The sequence below is a fragment of the Leptodactylus fuscus genome, chromosome 6 (assembly GCF_031893055.1).
Source record: "Leptodactylus fuscus isolate aLepFus1 chromosome 6, aLepFus1.hap2, whole genome shotgun sequence".
Lineage (NCBI taxonomy): Eukaryota > Metazoa > Chordata > Amphibia > Anura > Leptodactylidae > Leptodactylus > Leptodactylus fuscus.
Genome location: NC_134270.1, coordinates 176,742,913 through 176,763,335, shown reverse-complemented (window position 1 = coordinate 176,763,335; position 20,423 = coordinate 176,742,913). Strand labels below are relative to the sequence as shown.

The following is a 20,423-nucleotide window of genomic DNA, read 5'->3' as shown; positions in this document are numbered from 1 at the left end:
ATTGTAGGCATTAAGACTATAAATCCTGGAGAAATAAGGGTTCTTATACAGACGGAACGCCTCATGTCAACCAACATTTCCATGTCTGAGAGAAACAAGACTTGTATGCTAGTGCCAATGGTCTTCTTTGGTAAGAGCGCCATTAAGAGTCTTCCTTTGACGTTTCTTTCAACGGGGTTACCCAGTAGGTCATCAGTTTCCGAACAAATAGGCCACAATGGACGCAATCCTCCTTCGGATTGTGACCCGGAGAACAGTATCTCTTGACACAAGGATTCCACTAGTCGTCCTCTACAAGCGACAACCAAATATCTTCTAAATCTGCAGTGGTTAGAAGATGGAATTTTTTGGTTTTCACACAACTTCGACGGTCCAGTTTTATAAAAGACAGTATGACCCAGGAAAAAAAAAACAAAAAACTAAACATCTGGAAACAACTGGTTGTATTTATTAATGCGATTTTACAATCAAGGCAGCTCAATAAACACTCAACTCCATTCATCGAACTTACGGACTGGGACAACCCCCAGCCAACGTCACCGAGTTTGGACAGACTCTGACTTCTCCAATCACAGATGTTTTTGAAGGAGTTTCCATTTACTGTAGAATTTAGTTGAAAAACAAAACTTTTTAGAACAATACTACATTTTTTTTCCAAGGACAAAAAAAAACAAAAAACAAAAAAAACCCAGCAGCTTGAATGCAGAAAGGTCTATGGCAATATAGTGTTGTCGGATGAAGACTAAGCAGAAGGCAGCTCCGTTACAAGTTGTGTCCGTGTCTGACGTTCCCTTGGTCGGTGCAGCCGCTGCTCAGCAAGTACCCTCATCACGGGCCCCAGCTGCACCACCGACGGGGTGCATAACCATTATTTACACATTGTAATACACTCAACAGCATAGTATAAGAATAAGCGCAAGGTTCTATATGCAATATTTCACAAAAATAATAAGCTGCCATATTCCCCTTCCCGGTATGCTTAATTTATTCCTTGCACTTGATATGAACATAATAAATGATCCCCTTCGGAGTCCGTGTGGACAGAGTAATAGCATATTAAGAGTTAAAGCCACAGCCACTAACAAGGTAAATGTTCAGCGCTATAAAAGGAAGGTAGCAGAGATCCAAGAGGCTGTGGGAGAAGACCGAACACCACCGGGTAGGACTGGACCAAGGGTGGGGGAAAATGTGGCGCCATGGGCACAAATGTGAGTGGAAGTCGTGCAGAGGAAAGGAAAAAATTGCCCTAGGGGAGGTGGAGTGTCACCGTGGGCTTGTAGAAATGGGTTCTCTCACGCCAGAGCCAGCACTAGAAAAACAAAAGAGAGACAAAAACTATTATTCTATCAATTCCAAAATTAAAAAGACAAAAATAAGACAGTGGAAAGTATTTTTTTTTAAATAAAATGGCAATTTCTAATACAATCCATAAATTAGTAACAATGTGAAGCGATTTAAAGGGGTTGTCCCATCTATGCTGCTAGCTTACCATATATGCTTGAGTATAAGCCGACCCGAATGTAAGCAGAGGCCCATAATTTTACCAGAAAAAACTGGGAAAACTTAATTGACTCGAGTATAAGCCGAGGGGGGGGGATGGGGATGCAGCAGCTACTGGAAAATTTCAAAAATTAAAATGGTCAGTTTTTGGGTGCAGTAGATGCTGGGTGCTGGGGAAGGGGAGGGGGTGTTTTGGTTGTCTGTCTGCTCTTTCCCCGAGCTTGAGGACTGAGTTTTTTTTTTACCCCCACTTAGAATTCAGCCTGGCTGAATATAGGGTATCTGCAGTGCTCCTATTAACCCCTTCCCGACGGTACAGGAGCACTGCAGATCCCCTATATTCAGTAGACCGGGCACTGTCAGACACAGGGATACCTAATGTGTTTGTGTTTCACAGCAATTTTCTACTTTTATATGCATTCTAGGGAAAGGAGGGATTGAGAACTTTTATGTAGTTTAATTTTTATTATTATTATTTTTTTTCACTATTTTATGGGAGATTCTATTCTATACATTACTATTGCGGCTGGTCATAGACCTCCCCTCCCAAAAAAAAAATATTTTTTTATTTTTGCTTGACTCGAGTATAAGCCAAGGAGGGCTTTTTCAGCACAAAAACGCTGCTGAAAAATTCAGCTTATACTTGAGTATATACGGTATACAGATTTAAGACTTTTCCTAAATATATTGCTTCAGCAAAATTGCTTTATGTGGCAGCTGAGATTATTCATTTCCTTCTTTACACTGCAATTCCATAACCACGGACCTGGGAATGATCTTATCTCTCCACCCAGGACAAGTGATGTAGCTCCCTGCTCTCAGAAGGTGAGGGGGGCTGAGTGCTCGGAGTGAACTTGTATTTCTGAGCTGTTTATTTCTCTACCTCTGTATGTAAACAGAGATCTAAAAGTGATTATATTGCAAGCTGACTTGTGGTCTTGTAGCATGCAAGTTTGGGATTCTCATCACCTATCAAATCCAGCTCTGCTACATCAGCTTCATATTGTGTATCTTCCAGTGATACTGTGCTCATTTATTTACAACTATCCCTCATTACTGACTGCAAACATGTACTGCTATAAAGAGAGATAGCAGAGCTGCCTTTGTCTGGGAGACAGCAAGTGAAACCCCGCCCACCAATTTACTGAGAACACCAGGAAGTGGACAGAGAAGACGGCCTGCATGGTGGGAAACAGGCGAGTTGGGAAAACCCCTTTAATTCTGCTATAAACATGGACTGCGCTTAGCTGGACGGTCTAATAGGGGACTATGGTAGAATCCATCTTCACTGAACAGAGGGTGAGGACCCATGTACTCAAAAACATTTCTGGTCTGTGGGCTATCACAGATCTGTAATGGATAGCATACATACCCACTAATTTACTAATTTCACAGACCCCATGGCCATTTCTTTTATATATCCATGTTGGGGCTAAAGGACTGAGCCACAATTTTTTTTTTTTTTTTTTTTTTTTTTTTAAAAACAGGATAAGGTTCCATTCCTGTCAGAATGCAAGGACCAAACCATAGGGTCTGTAGAGAATAAGCACCATAAGATAACATCCATGTGCAGTTGGTTAGTTTGTGTAGCGCGCAGTATCAGTTTAAAGGGAACCTGTCAGGTTGATATGAGACACTAAACCAACCATGGGGTTACGCGTCCCATGTATCCCTGTAGAGACGGCATCAGTGCCTGCATTAAAGAGAACACACACCCTTTAGACTTGCTTAGAGAAGCGTCTCATTGTACCCCTCTCGGGTGCTCCCTCCACCTGCACAGTTCTGGAGATGTACACCTGAGGTCTAGCGCATGCACATTGGAGCTGAGGTCTCACTGAGGAGCTGAGCCATCGCCCGGAGGACAGGAGCCGGGTCAGTATAACTGTTTACTTTTATTGTGGGCACGGAAGGCATTAAGAGGCGGCTATTCGGGACACTAAATCAATACATAGTCATGACTCGTGGGTGGATAGGTGTCCCAAATCCCCTTGACCGGTTCCCTTCAAGATCGATAATGTTATTCCACTATGCTGTGAGGACATTTATCCCACAGAAGAACATGGATCTTGAGATATGCAGAAATTTAGTGTGGTGCGTACATCAGACGGAGCCACGTACCTGTAAGTGCTTCCTGTGCAAAGTATTTCACGTCTACATCTTGGTCTTGAGTCAACTTCTCCAAAACGGGCTTCACATCATTCTGCAAGGTGCTACAAGTGCAAGAAGGAAGAAACATTAATGCTGTGGATAGTAGGAGAGGATTGTCTCTAGTCATAGTCACATCCGTCTTGGAGGCGCAGTTCCAGAGCTAGGCAAAAAAAAAACAGACAAAAGACTCCTGCGAGGACGACTTTGTCATCTACTGAAGTCACGGCAGACAACGGATACCAGACAGACCCAATTCTAGTCAGTGAGGTCTCTCAGGACTTGTTTTGGTAGATTATTAGATGGATCACTGCTTTAACATTGGGGAAAAAAAATGGCGGGCAAAGCCACCCCATGTGTGAACCCGCAAGATCCCATGGCGGTCAATCAAGAACATCAGATACATTATACTATATTAATTGTGTGATATTCTATTTAATATTCCACTCCATCCCAGTGATTCCTCTCAGGGAGCAGAGACCACATCTGATCATCTCTACTTGCTGTGGTTTCTATCGCTGCACCGGGCCTAGAGCCAAGGATTTCTAAATAAATTAAGAGAAGTTTCTTGTTACTGAACCTTCATCTTCACCCAGGGAGGGCGCTCTAATTTGTAAGGATGTGACTGACCTGCCATCGCGAGAAATATTTCCGACTCCCATTCACTTCAATGGGATGCCGACAGCTTCCACCCAAAATTCGGGCAGGACACTTCTCTATCGCGAGCAGATTTTCTGACTTGTGAGTTTACATAGGATATTGAGGCCCTTTCCTTAGGGCAGATCATCAATTGGTAGGAGCTCCAACCTTGGCCAGTTAATTCTGCCCCACTTATACTAGCAGACTGGTGTTGGTCCCCCTTCAGGCAGCTGATCGGTGTGGGTGCCATTTTCAATCCAGCAGCACATACTACAGAACTGACTGCTGTCACTGAAGGTCTACGTCAGGGATAGGGAACATGCGGCTCTCCAGCTGTTGCAAAACTACAACTCCAAGCATGCATACTTGCTATGGAAGTGAATGGAGCATGCTGGGAGTTGTAGTTTCACAGCAGCTGGAGAGCTGACGGTTCCCTACCCCTGGTCTACGTGATGCGTTGCGCTGCCTGTACCTGTTATCCAGAGTGGGTCCTATCTTCTGCAGAGACTTGGCAACATTAAAGCGCACGTTGGCCACGGCATCGCCAGCCATCCGCACCACGGTGGGCAGCATGTGCTTGGTTGTGATTTCCTGTCCGCAAACCTCGGAGAGAACCTGCAGCCAAATACAGAAATCAGAGTTACGGGATAAAAATAGACACAACCCATAATAACAGCAACTTATATACTAGGCAAACTGATACAGGTCCTCAAGTTATCTCCTCTGGTACAGCAACCCTGTGACCGCTTTCTACTAAAGCCAGAAGATGATGACGATGGTGGCGCTCCTGCACCAATAGCAGGAATAGCGCTCAGCACTTACATTGATGCAGAATAACGTGGTCATCCGATGCAGGTAGTTCGGGTCGTTGGACATGGCCAGCACCTTGGGGATGATGGTTGCCTGAGCCCAGTCCTTGCCAAACTTCTCCACCAGCTTCTTCAGATTGCTTGTAGCCGCCTCTCGGATGGCATACACTGAAGACAGGAGGAGAGACACCATTACTATAGGGTATACTACCAATGAGGCATGCTGGAACGTGTCGTCCGATGAACACATCAGTGTAGGAGCAAGAAGACAACGACATTCCCTATAGGTGAATGAGACACTTGCTTGTTTCCGTAAACCCCACCCTGGCAGCTCTGGGACTTGCGGACAGTCATTCCTTCTACGGCAGAGACTGGTCGAGATGGGAATAAATCTTATCGATTACTATATAATGTACGTTGGGATGACAACACTGTTAAAGGGATATTCCAGGCTTATTAATGGATGACCTATCCTTAAAATAAGCTAAATGTGAAGTATGGGGGGCAAAGGACCCTTCTACTCAGGATTGGCAGTCAGGCCTCCACCGATGAAGTATTCATCTTCTATCCTATGGAGAGTAAATACTTTTCATGGTATAACCCTCTAAGTGCTCTCAAGGGTGTCCCAAACAAAATTCTCGTCCTAAAAGTGGATGGTCGGGAAGTTTGGGAACCATTAATAACAAGCAGAATGTATTGGTGGTCATTCAAGGGTTCATTTATATCAAATACAATGTGACCTTCTTTGAGTAACCTGGCCATAAGAACGGTACCGGGGGTGTAGTGACTACTTACCGTGATCCACCAGCCAGGCCATGCACAGAGAGTTCAGCTTCTCATCAAAGAACTCGACACCCTGCAAAGACATGAAGAATACATCATGGCCGAGTCAGAGAAACCAATCGGCTCTGCTTAATGTCAAAGCAAAGTCTCAGAGCTCCCCCTGCTGGTCACAGACTGTAGATGTGCACATGCGGAGTCCCTCAGGGACGGTGTCGCACAGGACACGGCCGGCGGCCATTACTCTGCCGGCTATCGGCCCAACACAGGCTTTTGATTCCATCAACCTAATTATTTCCCAGGAAGCTGAAAATAGAAAAATGTTCCCACCAGCTCCGGCGCTCGCGTCTGGGGGGGAATCTGGGCTGGCAGATGGGTGCGCCGAGCCCTTTATACTAATGGATAGTGTCACGGTGACATTTGTGAAAGTAACGCGAGCGGAATAATCGCTGGATTCTACCCAACGGCCCGAAAATAGAGAGGACGACTGAGAAACATATCGGATGCTGCGTATGGCCAGTCTCCAGTCCAGCGGTTAACCTCTTCTCAACCAGATCCGCCCCCCTCCATTTTTCCCACTCACCCACCTAATAATGGCTGCCATCTCCGACAATCGCCAATACCCATCAGAGGCCGCACCTAAAGAGGAACCTGCGATGACACTCCAGACAGAGCTGCCATTGCAGCCCCTTGTACACAATATTTACAGCCGCACTTACCAGCTGCCCGGCGAGGAGGGGCATGTACTCGATGATGGCCAGACGCACGCGCCACTTGGCGTCTTCCGCCAGCTCCACAATGGCGGGCAGGAGAGACTGGGACAGCTGGCGGATGCCGATGACCTCGTTCACACAGTCCAGATTGGAGATGATGTTGAGCCGCACTTCCGGACACTGCGGAAAGATTGGTAATGAAGCAGATGAGACCCGGAGAGGAGAACGCTTTAACCCCTGAAGGACCGGGCTAATTTGGGATTTCCTCATCCTCACTCTCAATTTCTGCTGCCTTTTTAGGTATTTGTGCCCCTATGATGGTTAAAGGGTTTTCCAGTTTCTCCTACTGATAGAACATCTATATTACATCTGTGAGGGTATGACACCCTGGATCCCTACAGATCAGCTGCATATCAGGTACACTTTACATATTAGGAGCCAAGCTGCTCATTCACCATGGAAGTCTATGGGCCAGCGCTACGGTACCTATACCTGCTGATACGGCTGCGGAACTGTAAACCTAACCAAGCGCCGCCATGTTTAAATACAGCTGATCTGTGAGGGATCTGTGTGTCAGACCCCTCACAGATCTAATACTGATGGTCTACCGCAATAGTAGAAACCGGATAACCAGCTAGTAATTTGCCCTTTATTATCTGACACGTCTTTCATGTAGATGATACGTCTGACCTGATGTTACGAATTTCGGAAGACACCATCGCTTTATTCCCAGCACAAGCTGCAGACTACATGCACACAGCTCCACCAAGTGGATACAAATGGAATTGAGGTTATAGATTAGTGGGGGATTGATTGGTTTTCTGTTTTTCCTACCAAAGTAGCAGAATGCCCTTGTAGAGTTATATTCCTCCCGCCTGGATGTATATAGTCAATGTGTGGTTGGTAAGTAGTTACTAACCATCGCACACTCACCTCATCCTTCAGCTGGGCCAGGAAGAGAGGCAGGAGATGCTCAATGGTATTGTCCTTCCCCAGGATAGGAGACAGGCCCATGATGACGGAGGCCAGGGCAGACTTCACATGCTGGTTGGCGTCCGACACCAACTCCTAAGGCCATGAAGAAAGAAGAAGACACGAGTGAGTGACACAAAGTCATCGTAGAATAACCTGTACATGTGCTAAAGATCTGTGATCAATGAAGGCGCCTGGAATCTAGGGTAGAGGTCAGCAATAATCGAAGTCTGTATTTGGTGCAACTTATAGCAATTGTGCCAGGATGTTCCCGCTTTTTGGAAAGTTGGGGTGCAGGCACAAGTTCACCAAATGTCATAAAAAACGGCCATGCACCAAAATTTGCTACTTTTTCAGGCTCCATGCACACACATGCCACGTTTTTCACTGACCCCATATAGTCTTTGGGTCCATACACATGGACGAGTATTATCACAGGGGTCTTAAACCTGGGACAAAACTCAGAACAGGTCCCTAGACCTTCTCGCTTTGTGTAGCTCAGAGTGTGCGGGTACCAGCCATAGACCCATTGCTGTAGCTTTAGCCTAACACTCCTCCATTGTATATTTAAAGGGCTTTTCCAAGGACCCCCGCTGATCAGGAGTCACTTACAAGAGCTGCCTCCTCTTCCCTTGGCCGCCAAAATCAAATTCTTCCCAAGAGAATTGGACTGAGTTGCAATATCGAGTACTGATCTGGTGCTTGGCGCTCACCCAGAACACTTCAGCCTGTGGGTGGGGGCCACATCTACCACATACTGACCCCCTACGTGGCTATGTAACGTACGCCGGCAGTATGGCACAAGGTGACCGCCCCATCTGCTACAGAAACAGCCCCATTCCCACTTACCTTGACGCACGGCAGGATCTGTGTCATGATCACATTCTCCCGACAGTCAGCGGACAGGTTCTCACAGAACTCTATAGTAAGGAGAGGAGACAGATGAGCAGCAGAACAACATAAGGACATCGTATCCTGAGGCCCAGTCCCTCTGAACCCCCCCACAGTTCTAGACGCCTCCTGCTCGGGGTGTGAGCTAAATCTATTACAGTTTACCCCAAGCAGGAGACGGCCATCTCCGCCATCTCCCTGGACATCACATTGAATGGCTCTGAATAGGACCAAGATCATGTCTCTACCCCACCTAGATATAGAGACCCCAGCACAGAGGAGCAGCAGTACAGCGAGGGATGACTGGTGCATTTTAAGAAGTCACGTGACTAGATTCCCCCATGGCTGCCGATCGGCCCCGCACCACATCCTGTATGATGCAGGCCGAGTTTCGTGTATGAATTAGTTTAGTCACATTCCCTGACCTCATTAGTCACTACTCCGGAGCTATAGAGGAAGTGGGCGTGTCCAGAGACAGGATCATTGTCACCTCCCTGAATTGTGGGCGGGTCTAATATGAGCCATGAGTCTATTACTGAGGAACACTCCAACATCTCCAGCATCTCAGCAGGTTCTTCACAAGACCGAGGCTTAAAGGGATCCTATCATTAAAAGTCATTTTTTTGTCCCTAACACGTAGGAATAGCCTTAAGAAAGGATATTCTTCTCCTACCTTTAGAGGTCTTCTCCAGGCTGCCGTTCGGTAGAAATCCGGGATTTCTTCGGTATGCAAATGACTTCTCTCGCAGCACTGGAGGCGTCCCCAATGCTGTCAGAGAACTCTCCAGCGTCGCCTCCATCTTCTTCAGGAACGGGTCTTCTTCCAGCAGTGGCTTCAAACTTCTAGGCTTCAGGCCGAGCCGACTGCGCATGTCCGTGGCCACAAGAAAATGGCAACTTACAAAGTAAGCTGGTGTAGGCGGCCATTTTCTTGTGGCTTGGCCCGAGGTCTAGAAGACTGAAACCCAGGATGGAAGAAGACACAGGGAGAGGCCGATCCTGAAAAAGATGGAGGCGGCGCTGGAGAGTTCTCTCGCAGCATTAGGAACGCCCCCAGTGCTGCGAGAGAACTCATTTGCATACTGACAAAAACCGTGATTTGTACCGAACAGCGGCGTGGAGAAGACATCTAAAGGTAGGAGAAGAATAGCCTTTCTTAAGGCTATTCCTATGTGTTAGTCAGAAAAAAAGGGAATCCAATGATAGGATCCCTTTAACCCTGGACATCCCCTTTAAATACAATTTATCTTCACGTCAAGTTGTGTTGGTCACTGACCTTTGACCTTGTGGGAAGCCGCCGCCCGCACCTCAGCCTCACAATCCTTCATCAGGTTTTGGAAAGCGGGAACCAGGTCAGTTTTGGTGATTTCAGGGCCAACAGCCTTCTGGAGCTGAAAGACAGGATACGGGATGGAATTAGTAATGATGAGGGTTATAGTATACAGCAGGGTGATATACCGCCACGTGTAAGTCCCATCACCTACCTCAGTAAATTTGTCCGCCACCATGTAACGCACACGCCAGGACTTGTCCTCGGCCGCTTGGCGCAGCGTCGGCATCACCAGCGGCTCCAGCTCCTCCTGAGGTAACAGCTGAGCAATGTTGACGCAGGCCTCGACGGCCAGCAACCGCACCGAATCCTGGGAGGACAAGCACAGGGGTAAGTGACACACGTAGGTAGCCGTGGAGCGTTTCATCACGTAGAGGACGCCGCCAGACCCCGTACCTGCTCATCAGAGGCGAGATTGGAGAACATGGGGATGATTTCACTCTTCACGTGTTCCAGTTCCAAAACTTTTGCAAATTCCCCTAGTTTCGAGGCGGCGGCTCGTCTGACCATAGGGGTGTCATCGGAGCACAGGTTACGGAAATGTCTGAAGAAGGAGCAAAAAATAAATATATAAGTATACACACATACGTGCCTGGTAACTTATTCACACTCAGCCCAGGACGCTGAGATTTGTGGCGCCGCTGACAATTGCAGCATTTCCTCCAAGTCACAGGGGCAGCAGAGAGCAAGCACCAAATAGTTCCCCCATGTCTCAGCCAAGAACCCCAAGGGATTGTGGGATGGGGGCAAATAGCGGGATTTGCAAGACTATATAAACATAGGCTAGGGTCTTATACAAGGATCCCCACAAATCAGCCTCCAACTTGTGAGGATCATTGGTAACAAGGTATAGCAATAGCTCAGTCCCATTCAAGCAAATTGAGCTGAGCTACAATACCAAGCATGGCCACTATACAACGTACATCGATGTGCATGGTATTTAGAAGAAGGTGATCTGCAGGGGTCTTGGGTGCTGAACCCAGACTGACCGCACATTGTTCATCTATCCTAAGGATAGGTCTGGGTACACCCCTTTAAATGGTAGCCAATAGGGGGTGGGGGTGTTAACCTCTCTGTGTTCTGTCCCTATTGTACAAGGATTTGGTCATGTGATAAGACAAACCCGTGATAAGTCGCCTTCCCCAACCCTTTCCAGCGGCCACCATAGTGCAGTAGGTGCTGTGCCAGTCTTACACATCAACACGGTGTGTCCCCCCTACAGCCCTTACTGGCGACTGACAAATTTCCAGGAAGAACAACAGAGGAACAGCACAAGCCATCATTTCCATAACATACTCACTGTCTGAGTTCTGCCTTGACGGTGCTGGAGACGCGGGGGTAGCAGACGCTGAACAAACCGCAGGCTGAGGTGCGGGAGGTGAACCAGTCTCCGCTGGCCAGGCGCTTCACCAGGGGCACGAAGTGCGCCTCGAGGTCGGAAGGGGAGTGTTCATGGGAAATGGCCCTCAGAGATTCCACAGCTTTGTCCCTCACCACGGTCTCCTCCACTGTGGCCAGGCTCTCTAGAGGAGGCTGAGGACAACCACAGGGTTAGGGGGGCGCTGCACATACGCGGTGGGGAAAGGAGCAGTCAAAGGGTTAACACAAGACCTACCAGCAGGCAATGCACAAACTCTGGTCCCCCAACCAGGGAGGTGAAGGTCCCCAACTGTTCAGCCAAGGCCAGCAGCACCTCGTCCTCATCGTAGATGGTATCTGCGGGGGACAAGAGAGACTTACAATCAACCCTCCTATAGCAGCCGACACTCACGCCCCCGCCCCCATCACCCCCCTCACATAAACATGGTGTAGCCAGAGGGGTCTTAAAGGGGTTTCCTGGACTTTAAAACTGACCCATCCTCAGGACAGCTCAATAATGTCCTATCAGTGGATGTCTGTCATCCAGAACCCCTGACTATAGGGGGCGTGATGTTACGACTAGAGCCACATCCCTTTAAGACGGCTTTCCAGGACTTCCACATTCCTAACTTTAGGTAGAGGGTCCAACACTGGGGTATTTCCGCTGTCTTGCAAATCATACGGCTCAGCCCCATTCAAGATGCAATACAAAGAACAGCCTCTACGATATGTCCGTGCGCTTTGCATTTAGTGAAGAGTCCACAGCTGATCTGTGAAGGTCCTGGGTGTTGGACTCCACCGATCACATATACTGAGGACCTATCCTAAAGACGGATCAACATACAAGTCCCCAAAAACACCTTTCAGCTGAGGCCCCACGATGCAGAAACGCAGCTTTTAATGATTTCCGTAATGTGTCATGAACAGCGCTCTACTTTTGGTAGTGGCCATGCCAGGTACTGCAGTGCAATGAAGTAGAAATAGAATGGGAATGAGCTGCAATACCAGGCACGGCCACTACCAAAACCACGGCGCTGTGCATGGCAAACACTAGGGAGGGGGGAGCTGGTCAGCACTGATGCCATACAGCCAAACATGTAGCCTGCAGTCCTGGATTAACCCTTCAGTCTCTGACATTCTACTTTTCTCCTGGGCACGTACCGGTCAGGAAAGGTAAGAGCTCGCTGCGGGTCCTCTCCACACCCAGCGCCAGAGCAATGGTGGAAAGCTTCTTAATACTGTTCAGACGCAGCTACAAGACAAAAGCAAAGACCATCATAAGAACCTGCCTCTAGCGCCCCCTAGAGGATGACATTCACACAACATGTGGATAGTACAGAAACGGCAACGTAAAAGAAATCTTAAGTAGTGAGCGGCCGCCGCCGTATTGGCCATAGTGGATCACCAGGGGGCAGGAGAGAGCATCTCCCTATAGGACAGGCCACACCAGGGGCCACTCCAGCCGCTCCTCACGCCTTCTCCGGCCCACGGTGCGATCTCCAGTATTACTACAGCGCCCCAACATGTCTGACACAGGAGCTGCGCCATCTCACGTGGGTGGTGGGGGGTATAAGGCGCTGCCAAAAGATCCCGATGTCAGGAACTAGAAAGCGGAGTAGAAAAACTGGAATCCAGGCGGAAATGTGAACAAAGCCTTATACGAGAGAGGGAGGGAGAGAGGGAGAGAGGGAGAGAGGGAGAGAGGGAGAGAGGGAGAGAGGGAGAGAGGGAGAGAGGGAGAGAGAGAGAGAGAGAGTCCTTTCAGTGCTCTGGTAGAGCTGCGGTGTAGGACACGCCCCCTTCTCTCACTGCCCACCAATCAGAGGTGAGCCTCTCATTGCACAGGATAAGGGCTCCCTGGACCTGCTGCTACACGTGAGGAGGAGCTCCTGCCGTCTGCAGCCCTGAGGAGGAGAGCAAGCAAAGTGAAAGTAAAAACACCAGGTACGTGTGTGTTACTAACTATTCTTATTAATGTCAGGCATTTGGGGTTATTAATTTAGTTTTAGTAACTCCATGTGCCTCACATTAATAGCAGTTAACCCCATCATGTCCCTCACATTAACCCTGTGTGGCTCACATAAGGGTTACTGAGGTGTGAGACATATGGGGGTACTAATGAAGGACCTATATAATGAAGATATTCACTTATTACCTCCATATGTCTCACATATCAGTGTCTCTTATGTAAAGTACACAGGGGGTTAATGTGAGGGACATGATGGGGTTAACTGCTATTAATATGAGGCACATTGAGTTGTAACCTGCAATGCACATGACCAGACTCTTTATCTACAACTGCGGATAAAAGTACAGATCTATATATTTCAATTGACCCATATATACAGCCATTCTTTTTGTGGCTGTGTATCTGGGCCAAATTGAAGAACTGAGAACTATTGAGCAGGTCCGATGTGTGTCCTATACCTACCCTATATCTGTCCTATACATCCCTATATCTGTCCTATACATCCCTATATGTGTCCTATACATCCCCTATATCTGTCTGCATCTGCAGCCCTGTCAATTCATTTTTAATGTATAGGTCAGTGATGCGGTTTATTTCAACCAAAGCTAAAAATGGCTACAGAAGGAATGGGAAATATATAGGGAGCTTCTTATACGTCTCCCTTCTGCTCAATCCACTCCTGGCTTAGGCTCAGAAAAACACAGCAAAATATGTAACAAAAAAAGCTGTGTTCCAACAACGTGGGGGCCTTAGGCTAAAGCCCCACGTTGCAGAAACAGCTTTTTTTCGTTGCAGATTTTGCTGGTTTTTTTGAGCCGAAGACAGGAGTAGATTGAGCAGGAGGGAGACATATAAGAAGCTTCCTATATATTTCCCGTTCCTTTTCTAGCCATTCTTGGCTTTGACGGAAAGAAAAACGCAGCCAAATCTGCAATAAAAAAGCTGCATTTTTGTAATGTGGGGCCTCAGCCTTAGTGTGATTCTATTGGGTGGTGACACTGTAACGAGATGCAATTATAGCCAAATCCAGTTCCTGGGCACCAGTGCATTCTCTTTGTTGAAAGTGTGACACCCATTAATTCCTGGCTGGGGTTTTGCTGTTACTGCACCACCAGGAACTAAAAGTGACAAATTAATCTGCGTTTCACTTAGGGAGCGTTCACACTACCGTTGGTGTCCGACAGCTAGTGTCCGCTGCTAATGTCCATTCAAAATCTTGTGCGGCCATTAGCAGCGGACACTAGCTGTGTCTGTGACATTTTGCATTGATATAAATGGACATCGGGTGCGTTCGTTTACTGTTCGTGGGTGTCCTTAAGTGTCCGTTCCCAAAGATGTCCGACTTTTCAAGCGGACAGAAAAACCTACATGTCGGGTTTTGCTGTCCGCTTGAAAAGTCGGACATCTTTGTGAACGGACAGTTAAGGACAGGCACGGACAGTAAAAGAACGCACCCGGTGTCCGTTTAAATCAATGCAAAATGTCACGGACACAGCTAGTGTCCGATACTAATATCTGCACAAGATTTTGAATGGACATTAGCAGCGGACACTAGCTGTCGGACACCGACGGTAGTGTGAACGCTCCCTTACAGAAAACTGAAGTTACTAACTGCCAAGGACTGGATGGAGCATACAGGTACATTGTGTGTCAGCGCTTTACAGGTATGACCTTACTCTGCTCCCAGTCACATACATTACCACTAATTGTGGGTTACGCATGTACTTACATTGCTTCTAATGGAAAAGCACATGTGTATCCAGGCAAATAGTGGTAAGCGCATGTGGCTGGGAGCGCAGTATGACAGCACCCCTATATTGCGGTTTGTGCTATATGACTTTAGCGTAGGTGTCGTCAGCTTTACAATTATTGCCCGGCACTCCGAGGACCTCATCTTTGATTTTTTAATTTAATTCGGCACGCCGAACAGAAAAGGTTGCCTACCCCTGGTCTATAGGGCCTGACACCTAGCGGATCCCATTATAGTCTATAGGGTCTGACACCTAGCGGATCCCATTATAGTCTATAGGGTCTGACACCTAGCGGATCCCATTATAGTCTATAGGGTCAGACACCTGGCGGATCCCATTATAGTCTATAGGGTCTGACACCTAGCGGATCCCATTATAGTCTATAGGGTCTGACACCTTGCGGATCCCATTATAGTCTATAGGGTCTGACACCTTGCGGATCCCATTATAGTCTATAGGGTCTGACACCTTGCGGATCCCATTATAGTCTATAGGGTCTGACACCTAGCGGATCCCATTATAGTCTATAGGGTCTGACACCTAGCGGATCCCATTATAGTCTATAGGGTCTGACACCTAGCGGATCCCATTATAGTCTATAGGGTCTGACACCTTGCGGATCCCATTATAGTCTATAGGGTCTGACACCTAGCGGATCCCATTATAGTCTATAGGGTCTGACACCTGGCGGATCCCATTATAGTCTATAGGGTCTGACACCTGGCGGATCCCATTATAGTCTATAGGGTCTGACACCTGGCGGATCCCATTATAGTCTATAGGGTCTGACACCTGGCGGATCCCATTATAGTCTATAGGGTCTGACACCTGGCGGATCCCATTATAGTCTATAGGGTCTGACACCTGGCGGATCCCATTATAGTCTATAGGGTCTGACACCTGGCGGATCCCATTATAGTCTATAGGGTCTGACACCTGGCGGATCCCATTATAGTCTATAGGGTCTGACACCTGGCGGATCCCATTATAGTCTATAGGGTCTGACACCTGGCGGATCCCATTATAGTCTATAGGGTCTGACACCTGGCGGATCCCATTATAGTCTATAGGGTCTGACACCTGGCGGATCCCATTATAGTCTATAGGGTCTGACACCTGGCGGATCCCATTATAGTCTATAGGGTCTGACACCTGGTGGATCCCATTATAGTCTATAGGGTCTGACACCTGGTGGATCCCATTATAGTCTATAGGGTCTGACACCTGGTGGATCCCATTATAGTCTATAGGGTCTGACACCTGGTGGATCCCATTATAGTCTATAGGGTCTGACACCTGGTGGATCCCATTATAGTCTATAGGGTCTGACACCTGGTGGATCCCATTATAGTCTATAGGGTCTGACACCTGGTGGATCCCATTATAGTCTATAGGGTCTGACACCTGGTGGATCCCATTATAGTCTATAGGGTCTGACACCTGGTGGATCCCATTATAGTCTATAGGGTCTGACACCTGGTGGATCCCATTATAGTCTATAGGGTCTGACACCTGGTGGATCCCATTATAGTCTATAGGGTCTGACACCTGGTGGATCCCATTATAGTCTATAGGGTCTGACACCTGGTGGATCCCATTATAGTCTATAGGGTCTGATACCTGGTGGATCCCATTATAGTCTATAGGGTCTGACACCTGGTGGATCCCATTATAGTCTATAGGGTCTTTCAGGCACTCTTGGGGTCCACTTTCAGCGCTGGTCGCCGACCGCTGACTATTAGGTGTCTGCCGACACACGGAACAGTTTAATATCTACATGTATGAGCCGTGTAACTGTCTAGCGCACTGTACCGTACATTATACACACCACATTGTATAGGACACTACTGTATCCTACCATAAAGGGGACCAGACACCCAGCACCTCCGCAGATCACCACCGGTACTGCAGTCTATAGGACAGAGCTGCAGTATCCACACCTGTTGCCACAGTGTGTATGGTGACTCTTTACAGCTGATCTGCGGGAGCCCCAGGTGTCAGACCCCCAACAGATCCAATAGCGGTGACTTTTCCTAAGAATAAGCCATCAATACTTAAAATTGAGTAACCCCTTAGCCGAGGTCTGTTGTATGTGCCCTGAAGGTCTTCTCCTCCAGCTTCACTGAACTGCGCCCGCACCGGGAGGACAGCCATAGCGTGGTTAAAGGGGTTGTCTAGGACCTGAAGATCAGTATTAGCTCGGGCGGGGGTCTAACACCATTACCCTGCACCAATCAGCTCACCAGAAGCCATAGAGAAGATGTTCTGAAGCAGCTCTGCTCCTATTCAAGGCTGCAATTCCAGACATCACCACTACAGTGTACGGACCGGCAGCTGTATACAGTGTACAAAGCTCTGTATACTGTAGTGGAGTTGCTTCTGGCCATATACCTAATATGCAGCTGATCAGTGTGGGGCCTGAATGAGGAACCCACAACCTATCCACCACCAATGACCCATCTTCAGCTCCTGGACCGCCCCTTTAAGCAGCGGACAGAAACTATTGGCACCCCCTGATCTTTGCTGGGTCAGTACTAGTGTCCATGTACGGTCGGCCTGCAGGGAGCAGCACAACCACCTCAGGGAGGTCACAATCCAATCAGAGAACAGATCTGTCAACAGCAACCTGCTGATGGTTTCCGGATCACTGCAGGACCTGGAAGATAAAACTCAGGAGACTCCTTGTAACATCCAAGAGGAAGAAAGCTAAAAATACTGAGCCAAAGAAGGAGCGGCCCCTATGGTGACGGCTCCTTCGGATCAGCCAGAAGTCATTGTTCAGAAAGGGAACAAAATGATGTACCGGAGAGTCCGGGGTAATATCACAGCAAGAGGACAAAGATCTGCCCCCATACACAGCGCCCCCACTGATCAGACGTCTGGAGAGCCCGCGGCCTTGTCACTACTTACCAAGCACAGCGCCGTACATCCTATAGTGGCTGTGCTTGGTATTGCAGCTCCTCGGACTTGTAGAAGCTTCGGCTATTGGCAGGACACCCACAAAAGTGGGGAGAGACCCCAGGGGGCGGCCATGTATGAGGGTCACACTGGATACAGCACAGACGGCCTACGCTCTCTGACCTCACCGGATACAGCGCTGACCCCCAGGCCGAGGTCACAGCTAGGTTGTAGCTTCTGTCTGAGGCTCCACTTAAAATAGTCGGAGAGAAGAGTCCGGTGAGGAGGAGACGTCTCCCTGCTAGATTAAGTAGAAGGCCGGAAGCCCCCTTTATACGCTCTGGGGTTCGGGGTCTCCGTATTTCGGGTCCCCATGTCATAGTGAGAGACGTCTGGGCAGTTCCTAGGTGTAAAGGTCACAATTAGAGATGAGCGAGTACTGTTAGGATCAGCCGATCCGAACAGCACGCTCCATAGAAATGAATGGATGCACCTGGTACTTCCGCTTTGACGCCGGCCGGCCGCTTAACCCCCCGCGTGCCGGCTACGTCCATTCATTTCTATGCGAGCGTGCTGATCCCAACAGTACTCGCTCATCTCTAGTCACGATGTCTGAGCCCGGACCGAGAGAAGGAGCTCGAAAATGGCGAAGAATCAGATGAGAAGAGGTGTGCTGGGGAGTGTAGTGCCTACTATCTGTGCGCTGTATCTAATCCATCACAGGCGATACTGCCAGCTAAGCGGTGTATCTAATCCCATCACAGGAGATACTGCCAGCTAAGCGGTGTATCTAATCCATCACAGGAGATACTGCCAGCTAAGCGGTGTATCTAATCCCATCACAGGAGATACTGCCAGCTAAGCGGTGTATCTAATCCATCACAGGGGATACTGCAGGCTAAGCGGTGTATCTAATCCCATCACAGGGGATACTGCAGGCTAAGCGGTGTATCTAATCCCATCACAGGGTATACTGCAGGCTAAGCGGTGTATCTAATCCCATCACAGGAGATACTGCCAGCTAAGCGGTGTATCTAATCCCATCACAGGAGATACTGCCAGCTAAGCGGTGTATCTAATCCCATCACAGGAGATACTGCCAGCTAAGCGGTGTATCTAATCCCATCACAGGAGATACTGCCAGCTAAGCGGTGTATCTAATCCCATCACAGGAGATACTGCCAGCTAAGCGGTGTATCTAATCCCATCACAGGAGATACTGCCAGCTAAGCGGTGTATCTAATCCCATCACAGGAGATACTGCCAGCTAAGCGGTGTATCTAATCCCATCACAGGAGATACTGCCAGCTAAGCGGTGTATCTAATCCATCACAGGGGATACTGCCAGCTAAGCGGTGTATCTAATCCATCACAGGAGATACTGCCAGCTAAGCGGTGTATCTAATCCATCACAGGCGATACTGCAGGCTAAGCGGTGTATCTAATCCCATCACAGGGTATACTGCTATCTGTGCGCTGTATCTAATCCATCACAGGCGATACTGCCAGCTAAGCGGTGTATCTAATCCCATCACAGGCGATACTGCCAGCTAAACGGTGTATCTAATCCATCACAGGGGATACTGCCAGCTAAGCGGTGTATCTAATCCATCACAGGGGATACTGCCAGCTGAGCGCTGTATCTAATCCATCACAGGGGATACTGCCAGCTGAGCGCTGTATCTAATCCATCACAGGGGATACTGCTAGCTGAGCGCTGTATCTAATCCATCACAGGGGATACTGCCAGCTAAGCGCTGTATCTAATCCATCACAGGGGATACTGCCAGCTAAGCGGTGTATCTAATCCCATCATATGTGATACTGTCAGATGAGCGGTGTATCTAATCCTGTCAATCAAGATTAGATACCGGGTTCAGCAAACCATAACACACGACAGGCTTAGATACATCTCGGTAAACAGTATCAGCTACAGCAGGCTTAGATACACATCCTGGCAGACACCTCAGCTGCGATACAGCCGTCTCTGTGTAGTGGAGGGAGTCCTCCTCACAGGCTTAGATACAGCAGTGGCCACTTCCTGTGCGGACTACAACTCCCAGCAGGCAGTCCCCGGGCTGCGCAGTACCAGGCCATGCTGTGTCCCCGGGCTCCGGTACATCACCCTCCCGCCCCCTCAGGCCTCCCCCGCCGCCGCCTCACCTGCACGTCCTCATTGCGCAGCTCATCGATGAGCACGGCAATGGGATACAGAGAGTCGTCCCCGTCAGCCGCCGCCATCTTGTTTCTTCCTGTCACAGAGAAAGTGAAGGGGCGGGACGGGGGCTCCCAAGCCTTCATGCAGGGGTAGGGAAGCCCCGCCCCCTTTCAGACGGCGACGTCACCGCTGCCAATGTTTATAGTAACGAGTCCGCCTATAGGAAGCCGAGACCACGCTCCTGGAGACTGTTGCCAGGGAGAACCGTTGTGTGGACGCGGCTTTGTGACGTCACCAGTGTGAGGCTGAGGCCGCCATTTTGGAAGAGGTATTATGGGCAGAGCGGTTGAATTCGATTTATTTTATTTTTTTGTGAATACATATGAAATGATACAAGTGATAGAAGAGCCAAAATAAGTGAGAATGTGAAGATATCAGCCCTGGGTTACAGTGAGTGTCTGCGTCACAGCATCAGTATGTCACCACTAGGGGGCAGATTTATTACGACA

At 48.5% G+C, this 20,423-nt stretch overlaps 1 protein-coding gene across 1 annotated transcript; it reads right to left on the bottom strand.

Moving 5' to 3' along the window:
• Nucleotides 1–428: 428 nt before the first annotated feature.
• Nucleotides 429–20,046, bottom strand: PPP2R1A (protein phosphatase 2 scaffold subunit Aalpha). The gene is made up of 15 exons (XM_075277967.1): nt 19,920–20,046; nt 12,300–12,390; nt 11,395–11,495; nt 11,080–11,312; nt 10,176–10,323; nt 9,934–10,089; nt 9,726–9,840; nt 8,408–8,478; nt 7,520–7,654; nt 6,593–6,766; nt 5,889–5,949; nt 5,107–5,261; nt 4,757–4,899; nt 3,619–3,710; nt 429–1,309 (listed from the first exon to the last, which is right to left on the bottom strand). Exons 1-15 carry the CDS (start codon nt 19,995–19,997, stop codon nt 1,293–1,295), a joined length of 1,770 nt encoding a protein of 589 aa, XP_075134068.1. The 5' UTR covers nt 19,998–20,046; the 3' UTR covers nt 429–1,292.
• Nucleotides 20,047–20,423: the final 377 nt, after the last annotated feature.